At 28.3% G+C, this 21,057-nt stretch overlaps 2 protein-coding genes across 6 annotated transcripts; one reads left to right on the plus strand and one right to left on the minus strand.

Moving 5' to 3' along the window:
• The first annotated feature begins 8,818 nt into the window (after window positions 1-8,818).
• LOC130969431 (spermidine synthase 2-like) lies at window positions 8,819-11,540 on the plus strand. Its single transcript, XM_057895150.1, has 9 exons — window positions 8,819-9,007; window positions 9,468-9,544; window positions 9,654-9,776; window positions 9,895-9,999; window positions 10,213-10,285; window positions 10,375-10,446; window positions 10,556-10,751; window positions 11,001-11,127; window positions 11,232-11,540. The coding sequence occupies exons 1-9, from the start codon at window positions 8,872-8,874 to the stop codon at window positions 11,295-11,297; spliced, it is 975 nt and encodes a 324-aa protein (XP_057751133.1). The 5' UTR covers window positions 8,819-8,871; the 3' UTR covers window positions 11,298-11,540.
• A 219-nt stretch (window positions 11,541-11,759) lies between these two features.
• Window positions 11,760-14,959, minus strand: LOC130969053 (serine/arginine-rich splicing factor RSZ21). Of its 5 annotated transcripts, XR_009081770.1 has the most exons (7): window positions 14,812-14,944; window positions 14,627-14,737; window positions 14,031-14,119; window positions 13,626-13,854; window positions 13,117-13,242; window positions 12,425-13,006; window positions 11,760-12,258 (listed from the first exon to the last, which is right to left on the minus strand). XR_009081770.1 is itself a non-coding variant. In XM_057894617.1 (6 exons), the coding sequence occupies exons 2-6, from the start codon at window positions 14,713-14,715 to the stop codon at window positions 13,000-13,002; spliced, it is 540 nt and encodes a 179-aa protein (XP_057750600.1). In that variant the 5' UTR covers window positions 14,716-14,737; window positions 14,832-14,959; the 3' UTR covers window positions 11,760-12,999. The 5 variants fall into 5 exon arrangements, 4 of the variants coding, with proteins under 4 accessions (XP_057750600.1, XP_057750598.1, XP_057750599.1 ...); XM_057894617.1 differs by having other exon boundaries at window positions 11,760-13,006; window positions 14,832-14,959; XM_057894615.1 differs by having other exon boundaries at window positions 11,760-13,006; window positions 14,828-14,959.
• Window positions 14,960-21,057: the final 6,098 nt, after the last annotated feature.

The following is a 21,057-nucleotide window of genomic DNA, read 5'->3' on the forward strand; positions in this document are numbered from 1 at the left end:
AATAATGTTATATATACAGAGTCAATTATCAATTGTATATAAAAATATATATTTAATATATAAATATTTTATTATTATTTTATTATATATAAATTTGATTATTCTTATGATTGACTATTTAATTAAAAGTTATAAAAATTAATATATATAAATATATATAATTACATATTAATTTGGTAATTAATTTTAGTATTATAAAATGTTTTTTAAAAATATTACGTTAAATGTATAGCTTTTTAAACTGAATTTGTAGTTAATAAAATAGTGCATAATTGAGCGACAAAATAATTTTTTACACATGGTCAACTCATTCGAATTAAATCTTAATGGCATACTATTTTTGGTGACTTTAATGGCATACTATTTGGTAACATGAGTTTATTATCTTAAGTTCTTAACTATTAGAGAAAAAGATAAATTTATCTCTGATTTTTGGGTCTGTAATATTTAAATTTTTTAAAATTTAAAATTATATTTAAGTTTTTGAACTTTCTAAAATTTGGATATTTCGATTTTTAAATTTAATTTGTTTAATTTTAAAAATTCTCTTAAGTGTACATTTGTATTAATTAAGTCGTTACAATGAAAATTACATTTAATTTTTGGGTTGAATTTGATAAATCCAAATAAATATAAAGAATTAATATATCTAAATTTTAAAAAAAATAAAAAATTTAAATATATTTTAAAATTTTTAAAATTTAAATATGTATAAATTAAAAGATCAAAAATTTATTTTTTTTTCCAACTACTATTAAATTTAGCGTAATAAAAGCTAATAAAGTTAAAATAGAACACTAAACTCTATTAATTAATGTAAAAGATAAATGAAAAGATGCTGATGGCAACATGATGTGGCGGTTATCTTCTCTAGCCGATCTACAAAAGAGGGTACAATGGGGATGCATCTTTCCTGTATATTTGGTAGCTGTTGATTGTTGAGTACTATCTAATAGCAGGATCTTTTATTTTTATAAATTAAATAAATATAATAATTATTAAAATAAAAAATTTAAAAAATATTTATCAAAATAAATATTTTTTTTGTTTATAGTATTAATGAGATAATTTTGTATATATTTCGTTTACAGAATAAATGAGATAAGACATGTGGCACTATAGGTGTATATCACGACATGTATTTTTAAAAAAATTAAAAATGATAAAAAATACTAATATTATAAATATTCCAAACTTTTAACATGCAATTAGTACATAAAAAAGTTGGTAGAATAAATTAAAATAAATATGTTTGATCAATTAGTAATAAAAAAATTGATAGGACAGTGGAAGAGAATTGAAACGGTTATCGTTATCTCCCACTATCGATAATCGTTTCAATTCTCTCTCCACTATTCTCATCAATTTCTCCTAATAATTGACAAACGGTTATTTTTATTTTTCAAATTTAAATCAATCCAATTAGATCATAATTTAATTCTCTTCCCACTATTTCATTAATTTCTCCTAAACTGTTATTTTTATTTTTTAAATTTAAATCAATTTAATTGGATAATATAATTTAAACTAAAATTGTTTATGTACTCTTTTTGAGTATTAATTGATCAAACATATCCATTTTAAAAAGTTTCAAATTAAATTATGATCTAATTTGATTGATTTAAATTTGAAAAATAAAAATAATCGTTTGACAATTGTTAAGAGATATTGATGGGATAGTGGTGTAGAGAATTGAAAGGGTTATCTCACGTGGATAGTGGGAGATAATCATTTCAATTCTCTTCCCACTCTCCCATCAACCTTTTTAGTACTAATTGATTAAACATATTCATTTTATTCTCTCCTACCAACTTTTTTATATACTAATTACATGCTAAAAGTTTGGATTATTGATAATATTAATATTTTTATTATTTTCAATTTTTTTAAAAATACGTGTATCTTGTTTACAGTGTAAACGAGATACATGCAAAATTATCTTATAAATGAGATAATAGAGGGATATTTATTGCTAATGAGTAATAGTTCAAATAGCATAGTCTCTACATACTCAATTAAGAGGTTGTGGATCCGAGTCTTCTATATTTGGTTAAAAAAAGAGAAATATTTATTTCGGTAAATATTTTTTAAATTATTTATTTCAGTAATTATTATAATTAAGTTAATTTCAAAAGCTAACTCTAATGTTCAAACTTATGATAATTATAAAGATTAAAGAGTCATATTCTTGATTCATTGAAATTTTTAATATTTTGAGTTTGATTTTGATGTATAATTATAAAAAATGTATTTGATATAAATATTTAATTATGTATATGATATCAATTAAAATAATATATTTATTCTATAAACAATGAATTAACAGAACATACTTAAATACTTAATTAATGAATGTATCAGATTAATTAAACTATTAATCTTTGTTTTCTTTATATTTTTGCTGATTAATTCTATCTTAATTTTCATTAAACTTCTGATTTATCAGTCAATGCATTAGATAAAATTTTCAATTTTATTTTTATTATTTACTTTGAATGTGCTAAACTAGTTTTAAATCTATATGTTGAATTTTGTAATTTATGAAAAATTAGTCATTCCTTAAAAATGAATTGTGATTTGTGAAATGTCAATTGAACCAGCGCGAAAAGTAGCCGACATATGCATTTGCAATAGCAGTCCGTCATTGTCCCTATGGAAAGTTTTGACATATCTATGCACACAAATGACTAGGGTGGCAACAGGTAGGTTGGCGCGGGTTTTTATTCTATCCGATCTTATTCTGTTGTATAATAATTGGTATAAAATTTATTCTATTTTTATTTGTGAGTAATAAAATATTGAATCTTAATCTGTTTTTGTGGATATTTGTTCCGTTTCTATCCGTCATTATAATTATTAAAATTTAATATATAAAATTAAATTTTAAAATTTATATAACTATTATCACATACATAACATAAATTAAAATAAAAATTTAAATATAATACAATATTATTAATCATTTACTAATTATTTTATATATATTATATATATAGCGGGACGGGTATAGGTAAGAACCCGCCTCACTAAAAACCCGCTCCGAACGGATAGGAGCGAAATAGGTATCCGTGAGTTCGAGTGGTATTGCCATCCCTACAAATGACACAATAATATGTCCAGTTTTTTCATCAATAAAAATCTAATCAAATAGGTTTAATGCCTTAGACCGTATTTAATTTTGAAAATATGATAAGATAAAATATTAAAAATAAGATGTAAAAAATAGAGATACAAAAATTAATATTTTTATATTTTATTTGGTAATAAATTATAAAAATTTAATTTATTTTTATTTTTTTCATTCAAAAAAATTAGAAAAAATATAATAATAAAAATTATTATACTAAAAATTAACAAAAATAATAAAAAATATATTTTTTATTAATATTTTTATATTATTTTTATCAAAATAAATACAATATATATTAATTCAATATCTCTAAACGTAAAATTTTATTTATATTTTATTTACTAAACATAATTTTATGTTCTAATATTCTTTCTCTATAAACAAATATAGTCTTAGAAGTCAACAAAAAAAAAATATAGTCTTAGATGTCACCTAAAAAGCCGTATAAATATTAGGAAATACTCGAACCATATATTTTTTAAAATATGTTTCTAATCTTATATTAGAGGTACCAAATTTTTGTCTATAAATAATAATAAGAAAATGAAGCACTAATTAAGTATATCGATCGGATAATGGAATAGTGTTTTTTAGAAATTTAAAAAGTATGTATTTATGAAACTTTTAAGAGTAAAATAATAGTTAAGAATCTATTCTATTATATAAAAATTGGATGTTTACAATTAATGATGGAGCTGACGTGGCATGCTCTGGAGAGTGTTTCTCGATTTAATTATTTTAACTCATTCAATACAATTTATTACCATGACTTAATTATATCAGCTAATTGATTTGATTAGATATTTAAATATTAATATAATTTATTATAATATATATTACTTAATTAATTTTACTACATTAATTGTAATTTGTTATAGTAGTTAATTAATTTATTTATTTATAAAGTCTGAAATAAAATAAATAATTTATTGTTTATTCTAATTGAATTCGTTAAATTTAATTATACATTATATACAAATTAATAATAATTTGTAAATCACTTTATATTATATATGTATTAACAAAATATTATATATGTCTTAATGTGTTAATTAAATATTATATACGTATAGAAAAATAAATACAAAAATAATTTATATAATATTAATAAAATTATATTAGCACGGTGATTTTTTTGTTTTGATATCATATAGTATTGATAATGATAATATTATTATATAGTATTATATAAACTTTCTAATATTAGTATAGAAAATTGGAAAATTATTCCTTATGACAATCATTCTTAGTGGAATAGTGTGTCCCTTATATAGTATTGATAATTGTTGCTTAATTTAAAGTAATTGTATGTTGGTATCTTAAATTTATTTTTCAATAATGGCCTAAATAGATAAATCTAATTGAATTGAATGATTATATAAAATATTTTATATTATTAATATACTAAAATTAAATTCATTTTTTGGTACAGAATTTTATAGGTAAATTTTATACAAGATTAAGTTATTTTTTATTTTTTATTTGTTTTATCTGTGTTACTTTATTTAATTTTAAGTAGCGTCATATTTACAATTACCGCCAGTATGATATTTTATAAAATATGAAAATCAATTTTTTTTATAATTTAAATATCAATGTTTAAATAGAAGAACTTAACAGACTCACAATCAGAGAGAGAGAGAGAGAGAGAGGGAAATTTACCTAGAGAAAAGAAACTCGACATGAGAATGGTGGCGACGGGCTCAATAACGACGGTAACGGGATGAGCAGCGATGATGACATAAGCTGTGAACAGTGATGGACCCAGAAAAATTTAGTAATGGGGACAAAAATATAATAAAATTTAGGTATAGATATTTTTTTTGCTTCCCACGATATTCAACAAGTTAAGGACTAATCCGTCATGAATTTGAATTCCATTTAAGAATCTACAATTGGCCGGCAACGGGTTGCTATACATACGAGACAGAATTCGAACCCTCAATACTTATTTAAGCGAACGACTAAGTTGATCACTTGATCAATCTAAATTGGTTTAGATATATTCAAAATTTAAAATTAGAACTATATAATACATATTGATAAGAACTAGAAATATACACACAATTATTATTATAATATTTAAAATAATAAAAATATAATTTCATACACATAGTATAATATTTAAAATAACAAAAAAATATTTATAAGGACCTTTTTTTTATTTTTAACATGATTAAATATTATTTTTTTAAATATATTTTTAAACAATTATTTTACTTAATTGTCAAATCTACTTATTATAATTTTTATAGTATAAATAAATTTTTTAACCAAAATAATTACAGTATATTAATACATAGATAATATATTTTTTTATCTTAAATAATTTTTAAAAAATCACTAATAATTTAAGTTGTATTTAATTATAAAACTAAGTTTTAATTTAATTATTAATTAATTAACTAATATAATATAATTAATTATCACTAATTTTTGAGTGTATTTATTTATTTTTCATACTAAATCAAATTTAACAGTATAATTATTATTATGTGTTAAGTTTAACAAAATATTTTTTAACATAAAATACAAAAGAACTATTTATATTTTATTTTGAGAAAAATATAATATAATAAGTGGTATATATGTATATAAGTATTAATTTTTTTTTAAAAATTTGTGGGGGCAAATGCCCCCTCTATATTAAACGTGAGTTCGTCTCTGGCTGTGAAAGAAGATGGGAGTTGTGAATAGGTAAGCGGCGATGGGCTCAGCAACAACATGACAGGAGCTATGCGGTTTTTTTGTGAAGAAGTCGAGAAGAAGAAGATTTTAGGTGAGGATGATTGAGTTTATCTTGCATGGCTATAGAGTATAGACTGAAGTTATGAATCATGTGTGATGTGAGGCAAATCCTAATTCCTAAAAAGTGTTTATATGTATACATTCGGGGCAAGTACACCCTAAACCCGACGATACCTGTCTTGAGCAAAATTTGTCCTGACTTGGGTCAAGTTATTACCCTTTTCATTCGGGTATAGACGGGTCGAGTACCTGCGTATTCGAAAACTCCTACCAAGTCTAACCACGTATTGATACTCCTTTTATCAAGGGTTTATCGCTAGCCAATGGAGTGCTATATACACAAGGCGAGATTCTAACTCCTAATAGTTGTTTAAGCGACGAGTGAGATGATCACTTAACAAACTCAAATTGATTAAGATAAATACTAATTATTTTTAATATTTTAATATTAAAAATTTTAAGTGTTTGATTTTAATTATAACTTTATAAAATATTTATAATAATAATTATTATATATATTATTTAATTTTTTAATAAAATTTTTAATATAATTTTATGTATTATCCCGTACAAGGTACGGGAACATACACTAGTTTATGTATTAAAATAGATCAGAGATCAAAATATAATTAATGGCTATCCACTGAGCTAAAGAGCTAATTACTAATCCACCATCCCCATTCCACACACAAATGTTGTCTCTTCATTATTAGTTTATTCTGTTTTAATCTCTCGCGCAACAACGACAATAATGGTTTTGGTTTTGCAATCTCCAATTCGGGAGGAAGAGTAATTAGATATGTTAGAAACTTAAGAGTCTAGTGTTTGAAGTTTTATAATATTCAAAATAGGTAACAACTAAGCAAATATGTCATATACCAACATAATATGTGATTTCCTTTATCTTACCATCATACACTAAATGATACTCCATATATGATTAATTATATGTTATGTCCCACGGAGTACCCTATTCTTATATATAACGGATAATCAAAAATTAATGTGATAACAAATAATTAATTATCTACTGACTGATACTGATGATATGACCACAATATATAATTATTAGACCGCATGATCATAGTTCTTAAACAACCGAAGAATGATTAAATAGTAAAGCCAACTCAACTCAATAGATCACATAAAAAAAATATGTTCGTGTATTTCAAGTGGTTGCAATAATGATCAAAGATACAATTATTCGTTTAGCATTTCCGGCTCCATGCATGTGATGTGTTTGTTCCTGCAATCCTGCTTGGACGGAGAAAAGCAAAAGGATTTTTTTTCCCCTTTTAGTTTTAAATAAAGGAAGATATATATACGGTGAAAATTAAGTGCAGTCGACTTCACGTGAAGTTGATAGCTGAGAACGTTAGATGAAAATTTAGTCAAATAAATCAAATCATTTAACGGCTCTTAATTATCAACTTTCCACCCATATATATACAGATATAATGGTTTTTGACTCTTTTTTTTTTTTGTCAAAAGCAAAAATAAAAATAAAATACGGCTTCTTTTTTGTCTGGCTAGGCAAAGGACTGGCGTTTTTCTTTGACAAAAATGGAAAGAATCCTTCCATTCTCATTTCCGAGTTCTTAGTCTTACACATGTAAGCAACTTCTATCGACAATAATACAATGAAAAAAAATCTATAATATAAATGAATTTAGATATTCTAAAATAAAAAATTGATAAAATAATAAAATAAAAAATTAATTATTATTAATTTTATAACTTTTATAAAATATGTATTTTTTTATTTTAATTTAAGAGTGATTAATTTTTATTTTATTATTTTTTTTATTTTAGAGTCTAGAGCATCTTGATTCTACAAAGTAGATATCTAAAAATATAAACACATAAGGGACTTTTGTGAAGGGATTATTATAGTAGACATAAAACTATTTACTCTAAAAGATTAAACTGGTAAAAAAAAACAACACAAATAGTTATAGTTATTTTTTGAATTTGTTTGATTTTTATATCGATTTTTTTTAATAAATATTTTAATATTATATAATAAAATCACTTATCTCCAAAAATTAAACTGATAGTAGTAACCAACATAAATGGCCTAAATCAGAATTATGTTATATCCACTGACCCAAGTTTTTGCATATACTATTTAAGTAAAATATATACCAATTAAACTTAATTAATATTAATTTAAAAAATAATTACATTTAAACAAAACGCATATATAAATTCTAGCATTTTGGTTTAATTGTTTTTCTTAAAGAAAAGCAAGCATATCTCCTCTTGCTTTTATTATTGTAAATGTTGGAAAAGATTAAATTAAAGTAGTTAATGTTTTTTTTGTTATAGTCAAATTTATCTCTTAATTTTTTTTAAAATTAATATTTTAAATAAAACTTTTACAAAATTAATTATTATTATTATTGAAAAATGTTTTTAACAAAACTTTATATTATTTCAAAATAATAAAATTAAAATATCCTTTAAAAAAAATTCACATTATCTTTATTCAGTAAAAAAAAACACTATTAGTATGTAGTATCTCATTGATATGATAGAATCACGGCTCATATTGCATGGCCATAACTACATAGTTACATACGTAGAACATTTGCATGGGAGGAAGGGATATATAAGTGATTAAAAAATAACATCTTTAAATACTCAAATTAAAGGTGAAAATTCAGGTGAAGTCAATTACACGTTAAATTAATATCTGAGAACTGTTGGATGAAAATTTAGTCAAATCAGTCAAATTATCTAATGGCTTACATGTATCAACTTCATGTGAAATGAACTACCTGAGTTTTCATCTAAGTTAAAATATAAGTAATTTTTTATTTTAAATTAGTTTAAATTTTATCGAATAAAATAATATTTGTTACAACACGAAGCAGCAACGCAGCATCTGATTAAAAAGCAGATTCTTTGTTATTTTTACGCTTTATGCTATATTCGTTTTTCCCCCAATAATAAAGAGCCAAACACGGTCGTAACTGAAAATCAGTGAGGGTATGGCTTCGGAAGTGAAGAGGCAAAGAGACCACGAAGAAGAAGAAGAAGACGAGAACGGTGTCTCTGTCTCAGATGGAATTGGAATATCATCCCTCATTCAAGGCTGGTTCTCCGAAATTAGTCCAATGTGGCCTGGTTCGTTCTTTTTCTTTTAATGGATGCCAATTTGGTCTGCTTAATTTTGATGCATGGTTTTGTTCTGATTGACTAGTTGATCAAATTTTGTTTGATGATGCATCTTGCAGTAACAAAATTATACACTTGTGGCCATAATTGTTACAAATCCAGTGCTTTAGGTAGAAATAGAGGAGTTCTAGGGGACAGCAACTTTTGTGATTTGTAGCTATCAAGTAGCCATCAATTATATTTTTAATGGTGTGAGATTTCATCTAATGGTGTGGGATTTCTCATTTTTCTTTTGCTGGTTAGTTGCTGGCCAGAATTTAATAAAGTTGCTAGCCCCTTAGACTTTTTCGTAGGAATATATTTGTTGTAGGTAGAAACAGAATCGGTTTTATCTTTGTTTTCTGCAACTAAAACTACTTTTGCTTTTGTGATACACTCACAAAATCAAATATGGTTGTACATTTTGCAGGAGAAGCACACTCATTGAAAGTGGAAAAAGTTTTGTTTCAAGGCAAGTCTGATTACCAGAATGTCATGGTGTTCCAGGTACACGAGGCTCCACCAATCAGCCTCAAAGTTACTATTACGTTCATTCTGCGAGCTTTTTCGTTGTCCTGGTTATGCTGTCAATGCAATTCTATAATGTCCTTTGCAGTCATCATCATATGGAAAGGTTCTTGTTTTGGATGGAGTCATACAGCTCACTGAAAGGGATGAATGTGCCTACCAAGAAATGATCACTCATCTCCCTCTTTGCTCTATTCCAAATCCTAAAAAGGTTTCTCCATATTTATATGCTTCCATGAAATATTTTTTTTTTTGGTGTATGTCTATGTTGCATGTTCAGCAAACAAAATTTGTGGTTTTTTACTGCCTCTAATTGTCTTTAATGTTAGGTCTTGGTTATTGGTGGAGGAGATGGAGGGGTCTTGAGAGAAGTATCACGCCATTCATCAATTGAAAAGATAGACATTTGCGAAATTGACAAGATGGTTGTTGATGTGAGCAACACAGAGTTATACTCAGTTCTTTTCCTATTTCTCTAAAACAAGTATGAAGTACAATTTTAGATTTTTTTCCCAAGCAAGAAGGAGCAGAACAGCAATAACCACCTTAAGGGTGGATTTGGTGATTGTTGATCTATTCCCTTCTCTGTCTGTCTAGGAATAAAGATGTACTATATGTACATTCACTCAGTAATTCATCTTATGCAGGTCTCCAAGCAATTCTTCCCTGATGTAGCCATAGGTTTTGATGATCCCCGTGTGTCGCTTCATATTGGGGATGGTATGATTATCAATTCTAATTTGTCCCTTCAGTGTTTTACACTTGGGAATTAAGTTATCTCATGCTGGCTCCTCTGTTGATGGTTCTAGGAGTTGCATTCTTGAAGGAAGCTCCAGAAGGAACTTATGATGCAGTTATAGTTGATTCATCTGACCCTATTGGTATGCTGCATATGTAATGCACCTAAGTATGGCTTTTTTGTTACTGTTTTGTTTGCCACTTAAAATTGTTTCGTTTTGTTAAAGAGAGTTTACTTTCTGTATTCTCAAGGTCCTGCTCAAGAGCTTTTTGAGAAGCCCTTTTTCGAGTTGGTTGCTAAGGCTCTTCGGCCAGGAGGAGTTGTAAGTACTCAGGCAGAAAGTATATGGCTTCACATGGACATAATTGAGAGCATTGTCACCAATTGTAGCCAGACTTTCAAAGGCTCTGTCAACTATGCTTGGACCACAGTTCCTACATACCCAAGGTATGCATCTATTTACAAAACTCTTTTGCTCATCTTTCCTTTTCAAATTCTGCAATATATGCCCCCCTATGCGATAACATCTTGTTCAGGTTTGAATTGTGATAGTTCCCCCATAGTTCTTTTATCTTTTTGTCTTTAGACTCTTGACAATGTTTTGTGATTTAATCTGTTTTCTGTATAGAGATAGCGAGACTGGATAATTGTCCATTTTTATGGTTCTTTTGTTTTGTTGTTTTATTTTCATTTCAGCGGAATAATTGGTTTTATGCTTTGCTCAACTGAGGGACCACCTGTGGATTTCAAGCATCCAGTGAATCCCATAGATGAAAAAGAGTTTCAGAAGTCAGTAAGACCAATGAAATTTTACAACTCTGAGGTAAGCTTAAAACTCAATTATTTGGATCATTGTTTTGCTAATCTAGTTCCAAATTTCGTTTATCCTTAGCTCCTTGCAATATTACTAATACTTTCTGTTTGCAGATTCATACAGCATCTTTCTGTTTGCCATCTTTTGCTAGGAGGAAGCTTGTTTCCAAAGCAAAATGAGAAGATAAATAGTACAAGTTCGGCGTTCAACTTTACTAGATAGAATAAACTCGACATTGAAGAGTTATATTATTTATGGAAATTAGTTATTAATTATATGATAACTAGTTGATGGATTCAACTATCAGTTACTTTCCCACATAAATATTTTAGTTTCTTGTTTAATGTATGTTTTAAATTTAACTATTTAAGACCACTATAGTCTATAGACGTTTGAATCAATAAAACAGACGAAAATAAACTTGAAAAAATATGACATGAACAAATCTCTGTAACACTCGTTCGTGTTGGTATATAAAGTAAGAAATAGTATTTACTCTTTCGTTACTATTCTCCAATTAAAATACACCTAATGACGTTACCGCTCTAACTTGGAAAAAAAAAAGGGATAAAGAATAACAAGTATCCCTCAATTTATGATATATGCTTTAAATTCGGTTTGCTTGAAAAAACTAAAACAGGTCAGAGAAAGAATTCTAATTGTTAGAATTAGTATTCAATTGCTAGTATGTATCAACAGAACAGCAGAAAATTATCCTTAAATTACAGCAAAGTAATATGGGAAAACAACTAAACTTCACAAGTTCACAATAGTCAAATAGGCAAGCCAACAGACAGTAAAGTCCTCAAGATCAACCATCCAATGCAATCAATGCTGTCAATCTAAGCGGAGTTCTTCATACACTTGATCAAGTGCTGAAGACTAAAAGAAAACCCCAGATAGCAGATAGGAGACATTAGGCACGAGGATCCCGGGAGCCGAAGATGACACACACATTCAGATGCAAGTAAAAAATCATCAACCGAGAAGGAATGACACAGTCAGAAAGTGGACAATCAAAGACACATGGCACTTGGCGCATGCTGGCTTGCTAGGGATAGAGCACCCAAAATAGTCTTGCACACAACCAAGATGGTGACCATTGCAATCCCAATCGTGTAGTATGCAGACCACAAACCACTAAAAGAAACAGTCATAGAGCAGACAATGAGAAGCAGCCCATCCATTTAACACATGATGGTGAGCAGTAGACACTAGATGTATAGCTAGTCACTAAATAGGAACCAATTTGAGTCAATTTCAAGACGATGCAGGATGGAAATAACTAAATTCTATCCACAATCACCAGAGTTCACCAATTCAAAGGAGGATGCATCTGCAGCATTCCTGTCCTGAACAGAACTAAAAGGTCCTATGCAACCAACTTGTTGCACTTTTAGTCAGCTTATATACCGAAGCAACAACATGAGACGATTGTGAAGCAGAGAAGCAGAGAAGCAGACAAGAACATGGAGTAAGTGGCGAAATGCTGTTATGGCCGATAATCAACCTCAAAACAAAGAAACACAAGACATTTAGGTGACTTTTATGAAATATTAAATATTAACATAGTCATTTAGTAAGACTACCAGCGAACAATTAACATGCAATATAAAGTAAGGAAGACTGAAGTGACCTTCAAGGTTCAATGATCCAAGTGTGACAGCCCACGCAAAAAAGTGTCCCCAGGGCACCCTTTTGTGGCAACAACACTACGCAAAAGCCATAAAAATCCCAAGAGTTTATAAATACCCATTACCACTGTCATGACATCAACATAACTAACATGTCGGCAGTGTGCTCAGTCAATCCTAGGGGAACTACATTATAGCACAGCGTTCCATAATGATAATTCAGCAATTGATCCATTCAGATCCGATCTCAATCTCTGAAAGGAAGATATCAGAAGAATCTAAATTAACAAGGGTAATAAGATCTCATGTCTATTATTTAACTTACATCATTCATGACAACTTAATTAAACATAGTAAAGCATACCCATTGGCATAAGGTGAATCACGCCGAGCATGTCGGTATGGAGGGGACCTGCTGTAGCTGCGACCCCGATAAGGAGGTGATATGCTACGTCTCTTTGGAGATCTTCTCCCACGAGGACTAACACTCCTAATAAAATAAAGCAAATTCATTGGATTAATATCAAGTTCTGGCTTTCATGAATCATCCAAATGCAACAAAACAATGAGAAGAAAAGAATATATCAGAAGCAGCTTCCATAACCAGAGATGTCAAGTTTCATAATAACAAAGTCAAGACTATTGACAAAACATGCTATAGGATAGTTCAAAGACAAGGCTGGCTAGTCAATTTACAAACTTCATTTTACCATATCATGCTGCTTTCTAACACAGCAAACAATAGTTCACTATTGTGCAATCAAAGCAAATAAATCATAAAGAAAATGCAAGCTAAAAGGCATAGAAATTTGAAAATTTATTTGAAACGCATAGCATTCTAGTTCATATTTGGCATGTCAGTCAACAACACACCTGCGGCCATACCCATAACTTGGACTTCTGCGACGCCTATAATAAGGACTTGGACTTCGCCTCCTTCCACTACCCAGGCCACGTGAACCAACGCGCAAGCGACACTCCCTTGCAAAATGTCCAGGTTCACCACATTCATAACATTTCAGGTCATCACTTCCACGCCCACGCCCACCACGGCCTCCTCCCTTAGAATTATGAGAAAGCTCTACGCGCCACCCATTTTTCCCTACGTGAGATAAAAAAATAGCATTAATCAAACTTCTAATGAAGCAAAGCAAAAGATTTGGCTTCTCTAAAAATTTGGCACTTTAACCGGTGAAGTGTATCATCTCAACTATTTATGAGAAAACACAGTTTAGGAACCAACAATGACAAATTGAATTAACAAGGAAATAAACTGACCATCCAAGGCATGAATTGCGTCAAGCGCATCCCTCCTATCATCAAACTCGATGAATGCATATCCGGGCGGTCTACGAGCAACCCAGACACTGCATCGAATTTAACATATTTATTGCCAATAGAAATGTAAAAGAAACCATGAATATATAATAAGACTCGTGAACCATTGACAAAAAACACAGGTTTAGAAGCATTACTAGCACAAACAAATAACAAAAACAGATATAAACTATTATCTCGAAATAGACAAAAAAAACTGACGAGCTCAACTGCCAAAGAGAACAGTGAACTTCACAAATACATATCTTCAATTGGAATTACTAGAAAAATAAAAAAATAATAAAGAATATTATCAGTAAAAAAAAAGAACCTTTTATTTACGGGATTTTTGCTTTTTTTTTTAAAAAAAAAAGAAAAATTGTTGATAGAAATTTTCCAACATATATACTCGTTTTATAAACAAAATAACCACTTAATTTATGTCAGAAACTGGTAATTTGGTTACTACTCCTTTTACACGAGTTTGAATTTGGTAACCAGCATAAGTGATTTTCATTGGAAAAAAACAAAACGAAATAACTTTGAAGAGAATCTACCTCCGAAGAACACCAAATAAACGAAATTCATCTTCGAGATCCCTCTCAGACACACGAGGGTCCAGATTCCCAATATAGACCCGAGCCATCGTCAATAAAATCAGAACCACCCTACAGGACCGAAAAAAGCTTAGATGGAGGAACAGATAGTTCGAGAAGTGAACGTGAAAATCAATTATCCTTACAGAGAAAGAAGAATACCGACGATGAAATCAAAGCTTAGCTGAAAGTGTAACGAATCTTCTGGATGATCGGAAAGGGAAATCGTAGAGCTCTAAAACCCTAAAACCTTTTTATTTTGCGTATTTTTTGCACCTTTACGCTGTCGTTTCGGGCTGATTTTAAGTTTTTGGTCAAAGTTTCGGGCAAATATAGGCCTACAATTTGGGCTCATCGTATCTCATAACGGGAGAAAAGATATTTAGATTTCATGCATTCCTCAAAAATCTGTCCCCCCAAAAAAAATATATACCCAAAAAAAAGTGTTTTTTTTTTTATCAAGCTTCTAAGTAAGTATGAGGAGAATATGTCATTTGAGTTATAGTTTATTGGTAAAAAAAAAAGTAATCTTATATCTTACAAATTTTTGTATATATATAATTTTTATCTCATTTAAGTCTTATATATATAAGATCAATTAAAAAAATCGAAATTTTTATTTATATTTCACTATGTTTTTATTTATGTTTTTGCTAATAAGAACTAAATATATATCTATTTAATTTTAATTTAGTACTAATTTTATATTTTTTATTTTCTACGTATTCTATAACTCGACAAGTTAAGGATTAATTTGTCGTAAATCTTATCTCTATTTAAAAATTTTGTCATTAGTCAATAAATTGTTACATAAATAAGCCAAAATTTGAATTTCCAACATTTGTTTAAATAGACGAGTCAATTGATTTCAACATAAAACCACCACACTAGCTTGCATTGCTTCTTGATTTTCTCATGATCGTCTCTTTATCTCTTCTTCTTCTGTCATCTGATCACACTTTAGTTCTCTCATTTGTTAGTGTTCTGCTTCTTTTTTTGGTGATGATCTCTCCTTTAGTCCAAATATATTGCTAATTCAAATGGTTAATTTTACCGACGATCAAGGTTTTATAATTTTTATGTCATTAACAACCTCTTTCAATGCATCTATACTAGTAATTTCCTTGTTGTAAACTTTTCACACAATTTCAAAAGGTTCATTTCTCTAACATTCGAACTCACTTCTTTTCAACTTCTATTCTTTTCACAATCGTTACATCCAGATTTTTCCTACACCTGTAACATGATAAAATTTTTAGTTGACATTTAAAACTAAAACAACTATCTACAACACCATGTAGTATATTATATATAATATATATTTATGAAATTTTTAGTTGACATTTAAAACCAAAACAACTATCTACAACACCATGTAGTATATTATATATAATATATATTTGTCTCGTGTTGATAAATCTTCAAAAACTTCGTCGACCATAAACAATTCATTGAGCATTTGTAGTTTTAGAAAAATAATTTTCAATTAAGTTTAAATCTCAAAAAATATATTTTTATTATTTTGACGCATACATAATTTTTTTTTTTGAATTTTTTTTGCTCTTTGTTTTTTATTGAATTTGAAACTTAGTCACGATGCGATCAAGAACAGAGTAAGATTCAACCCGTTCGAGTAGGGTACACTTAAGTATATAGTGAAGGAGGTGAGAGTTGAACCCACAATTTCCTTATGTAATAACTTGCAATAAATAAGTAATCACATAGTTAGATAATTTAGTAATTTAGAGCATTTGTATATTTATAATAATATGTATGCTTGTAATTTTATGTTGGATTTTTTTAGAATTTTTTATTTTTTATTTTATATTTTATTAATATATATGAAATTTGGAATGATTGAATTTTATATTTACTTTGAAAAAATTTGATATTTTTGTGGGTATGGTATGACAGGGTTTAGAACTTTAAGGTGTGGGGTAGGATTAGAGTTGAAAGATTCTCAACGCGCAGGTATGATCGAATAGAGTTTTAATGAAATTTTTTCACTGGTGGGTAGGGTTAGGGTAGAGTCCATACCCTACCCTATCCTACCCATTGCCAGCCCTACTCTTTACATTTGAATAGCTGTGACTTCTGTGAAATAGGCAATGTAGGAGACACTTTTATTTTGTCTCATATCGAACGAAAATAGAAGAAAAATAGAGAAGAGAAAATCACACTATCTTGGTTCAGTCATCATGTGCAATGTATCCTACATCTAGTCTTTTCCACAACTGTGGTGAAATTTTCACTATCATTCACAATGACTACAAACACCAATTTTTTTAGAATTCAACCCAATCTTATATGAGACAAACTCAGCTTCTACCCAAGTTAGATTTAGCTAGATTCACTCCCTAGACTTACAACCACTAAGTGCTCACCTAACATAGCAAGAGAATCCCCTAAAATTATGTGTACAAAACAAGAAAATATACAAAAAAAAAATTGACATAATTTTCTGTTTTTTTTTAATAACTCTCTTTGTCTTTTCTCTTAATGGATTTTACCAATATCTCACTTAATGACTTTTTTTCGTTGAAAATAAAAAAATGAACTGAAAAATAAAAAATTTAACATAAACTCATGAAGGAGAAGAAGAGTTAGCATGAAATTAAAGTTATGAAGACCCAAACTTGTGTGTCCACTTCTTGCTTCAATTTCTGGCCGTTTTCTCTTTAATAGAAGAGTAAAGTTTACAAAATTTAAACTTGACTTGACTAGATTTGACTTCTTCTTTCTCAAATAATACAGCAGCAGTGTAGAGAAGAGATGTGACAATAACAGTAATTAAAGTTAACATGCATTCTTACGTAGCTACTTCTCTTTCTTTTTCAATTTTCTTTAAGAATTTAAGTCATTCATCAATACTTTAACTTCAAATTTTGTTCTTAACTCCTGATTTGTAACAGAATTTTATAACTTCTATTTTTTAAGTTTTCTTTCAGTACATATAGAAAGAAAGCATATTCAACAAACAACAATGAAGTATAAAAATGAAAAATATTTTCTGATTCACCTTTGAATTTGATCTTTGCTTTTGCACCCTATCCTATGATTTTTTTTTTCTTTTTCTTTTGTTTCTTGATTTTAATAATCACCTTTTTCTCTTTGATTTGAGCCATAATCAGAACTTTCCTTTGAAACTACTTCACATGAGTTAGAGAAAGGGAGAAAATGAGTTCGATCATTTTGCTTTTGTTTAAAAAAGATGTGTTGCTTCTTTTCATTTAGGTTAGTGATTAGCAACTATTCCTGAGCCCATTAGTAATTATGGGCTTAGAGCATCATTGGACATTGTCTATTGCTCTTTTTTTTTTTTAATTTTGTCTGCACACTAACAAAATAAAATTATTCACACCACTTTGAGTCTTTTGGTCTATTATTATAATGTTTGACCATCATCAAATAATTGTTTTATTTTTCTTAGAATTCAACACTTTTTTGTTAATGTAAAATGCCTTAATTTATGGATGTGCATTTTTTGCATGTTTTTAAATAATTTGATGACAATTTTATCCATAATAAAATTTGAGCACATTTTTATTAGTAACAAAATAATTTAAGTGCATTTTTTAGAGATTTACCCTTTAATTAATTAAAAGGACAACAAAAATTACTAATTTAACCTTTAGTCTTTTCTAAATTTTTAAATTTGTCTCACCAGTAAAATCTTTTTAATTACCTCGGTTGGATTAATGATAATCATGTTTAACTTCATGACTAAAAATATAATCACTTTTCAGGCTATAAAATCTATCAATTTTTTATTAGTAAGTCAACTCTCTACTATGATTATGGTTGACTTAGCTACCGTAATCATGACTTTATACTAAAAAATTTAATTTTGACAGACTCACAGTGTAAAGAATTTTACACAGTCACATAATTATATCCATTTTTTTGGATGACCATTCACATTATCAAAATGAAAGATAGTTATTTTTACTAATATAACGTTACGTAATTGAATGTACGTCTAAAACTACTTTATATTGACAATGTATCAAAATTAAATTCTTATACCTGAAAAATAAGAAAGATCGTAACCTAGGAATGATAAAACTCCCTGAAATGTAGGGATCCCCGCGAGAACTGTCCCAAATGGGGATGCAAAGACGAAAAATTTTTTCCGCAAAAATAGAGATGGAATAAAATTCTCCCGAAGCAAGCACAGAGATCCCGCCCCGTCCTCGCTAATGCTCAAATTATTAAATTTATTTAAATATCTTTAATAATTTATTTTAATATAGATTTTTTAGTCATTTCACATTATTATTATTATTATTATTATTATTATTATTATTATTATTATTATTATTATTATTATTATTATTATTATTATTAAAAAACCTAATCCTAATTTAAAAAATGTCTTTCCTTCTTTTCGTAACACTAACACGATGCCGCCCCACATTTTCAGTCTCTTTTCTCCATGATTATAGTATGTTATTTTATATTTTTGGACTTGTAATATTGGACAATACTCTATTTGTATGATGTAATAATATTTTGTGATTTTTTTTAATTTTTACTTGAATTTTCATATAAATTATTAATATAAAGAGATGGGAAATGAGGTCCTCGCGGTCACGGAGAATAGGACCTTATGGGTAGGGTGGCAAAATGGGTTGAACTTATCAGGTCGACCCACCGAACCCGCTAAAAATTTAGGTCGTGCTAGGATTTGGAATCCGTAAAAAAAATCCATCAAACTCGCACCGCTAAATTTGCAAGCTTTTGCGGGGCGAGGTGGGCTGGCCTGCCGAGCCAAAGATTTTTATTTTTCTTTTTTTATTAAATAAAAGAGTGATTAGTGCTACAAAATTAATAATTATATAATTTTCAAACACTTTTTTTTCATTTTTTGTTTTTATGCTTCTTTTATTTATTAACTTTATTTATTTTTTTCACAATTTCATATATATGCTCAAATTATGTGACTTATTTTTTAAAATAAAGATAGTTCTATTGACAAATATTATTTTGAACAATTTTATTAAAGTTAAAAATTAAAAAAGGATAGTGAAAAAATTATATTATAATTTGACTATTTTTTATTTATATTTGATTTTTTAATTACTATTTTTATTAATTTTAATAAATTTTATTATTAAAAAAAAGTCAAATGAACTAGTCCGTCGACCCGCCAATCCGCTATAAAGCGGGAAGAGCTAACATTTTGAACCCATCTTAACTCGTCTTGCCTTATTTTATGGTGCATGCATAGGCGAGGCGGAACGGATAAGAACGGGTCGACCCGTTTTGCTATCCCTACCTATGGAGAATGGAGATGGGAATAATATTAAAGATCAAGGTACGAACAGAGAGTTTGTGAACGAAAATGGATCCCTGTCCTGCCCGGTCATAGTTATCAGAACCGGACCTGACTGGCCGATTCGACCGAAAAATTGGTGATCTAATCGGTTCGGTTAGTGAGTTGAACCGAACATGTAATTGAACCGGTCAACGGTGGTCAAATCCGTTAAAAACTGGCCGATTTGAACTTCAGACTGCACCAAACCCACGCGGGTCTACCATGCACCTGTGCACCGCTGAACCACTGTAAGGTCTCTCCGTCCACAACAATTCAAAAAATGCAGTTTGGGAGGTTCAAACACGAATGGACAAGAATACGGCCCCTCTCCCTTGCCAGTGTGCCATCTTACTTCTTCATAATATATGTGACAAAAACTAAATATATAATAAATTATGAATGGTTTTTTTTATCCTTTTAAGCATGGATTTACATGGATACCAAATAAGTAATAATACCTAATATACAAACATATTGATATATTGATATTGGTTATGTTATTTTTTATCTTCTCTCGTTCGTTTAAATTAAACAAATATTTTGTATTAGTGACTAATTTATTATCTGTTTTTGCACTACAAATTATATCTAAGAATTGATATTTGATTAATCATTAATATATTTTTTTAAAACAAACATTTATTTTTTTTTATAATTTTATAATTTTATTTAATTATGATCGAGTCAACTAGATAAATCCCTATCAATTGAACCAATAATCCTATCGCATGACTAAGTTAATTATTGGTTCGATTTTGATAACTATGTCTCCGTTGCTATTCCTACCGTAACCTATGTAGGTAAAATAAAATTTAAAGAATATATATAAAAACTGTTGTGAAATAAATAAAATATATATTAAATATAAAATAAAGATGTATTAATATAAGACTCTAGCATTAAAATAATTAGCTCAATAATGATTTGTATATATATAATAATATTATATGGGTAATGTGTATATATATATAAAGATAGAAAAAGAGTATAAAAAGTAAAGAGAGAGAGAATTGCATAAATATATATATAAAGATAGAAAGAAGTATTAAAAGTAAAAAGAGAGAGAATTGCATTT

This window comes from Arachis stenosperma, chromosome 3 (assembly GCF_014773155.1).
Source record: "Arachis stenosperma cultivar V10309 chromosome 3, arast.V10309.gnm1.PFL2, whole genome shotgun sequence".
Taxonomy (NCBI): Eukaryota; Viridiplantae; Streptophyta; class Magnoliopsida; order Fabales; family Fabaceae; genus Arachis; species Arachis stenosperma.

Bases quoted from the DNA above. Each gene is read 5' to 3' on its own strand.
- LOC130969431 (XM_057895150.1), top strand. From the start codon at position 8,872: ATGGCTTCGGAAGTGAAGAGGCAAAGAGACCACGAAGAAGAAGAAGAA. The intron at 9,008-9,467 runs GTTCGTTCTTTT...TACATTTTGCAG, and splicing joins AATTAGTCCAATGTGGCCTG to GAGAAGCACACTCATTGAAA. The intron at 10,286-10,374 runs GTATGATTATCA...TGATGGTTCTAG, and splicing joins GTCGCTTCATATTGGGGATG to GAGTTGCATTCTTGAAGGAA.
- LOC130969053 (XM_057894617.1), bottom strand. From the start codon at position 14,715: ATGGCTCGGGTCTATATTGGGAATCTGGACCCTCGTGTGTCTGAGAGG. The intron at 14,120-14,626 runs GTAGATTCTCTT...AATTCGATGCAG, and splicing joins TTATTTGGTGTTCTTCGGAG to TGTCTGGGTTGCTCGTAGAC. The intron at 13,243-13,625 runs GTGTGTTGTTGA...TTATTTTATTAG, and splicing joins AGTTATGGGTATGGCCGCAG to GAGTGTTAGTCCTCGTGGGA.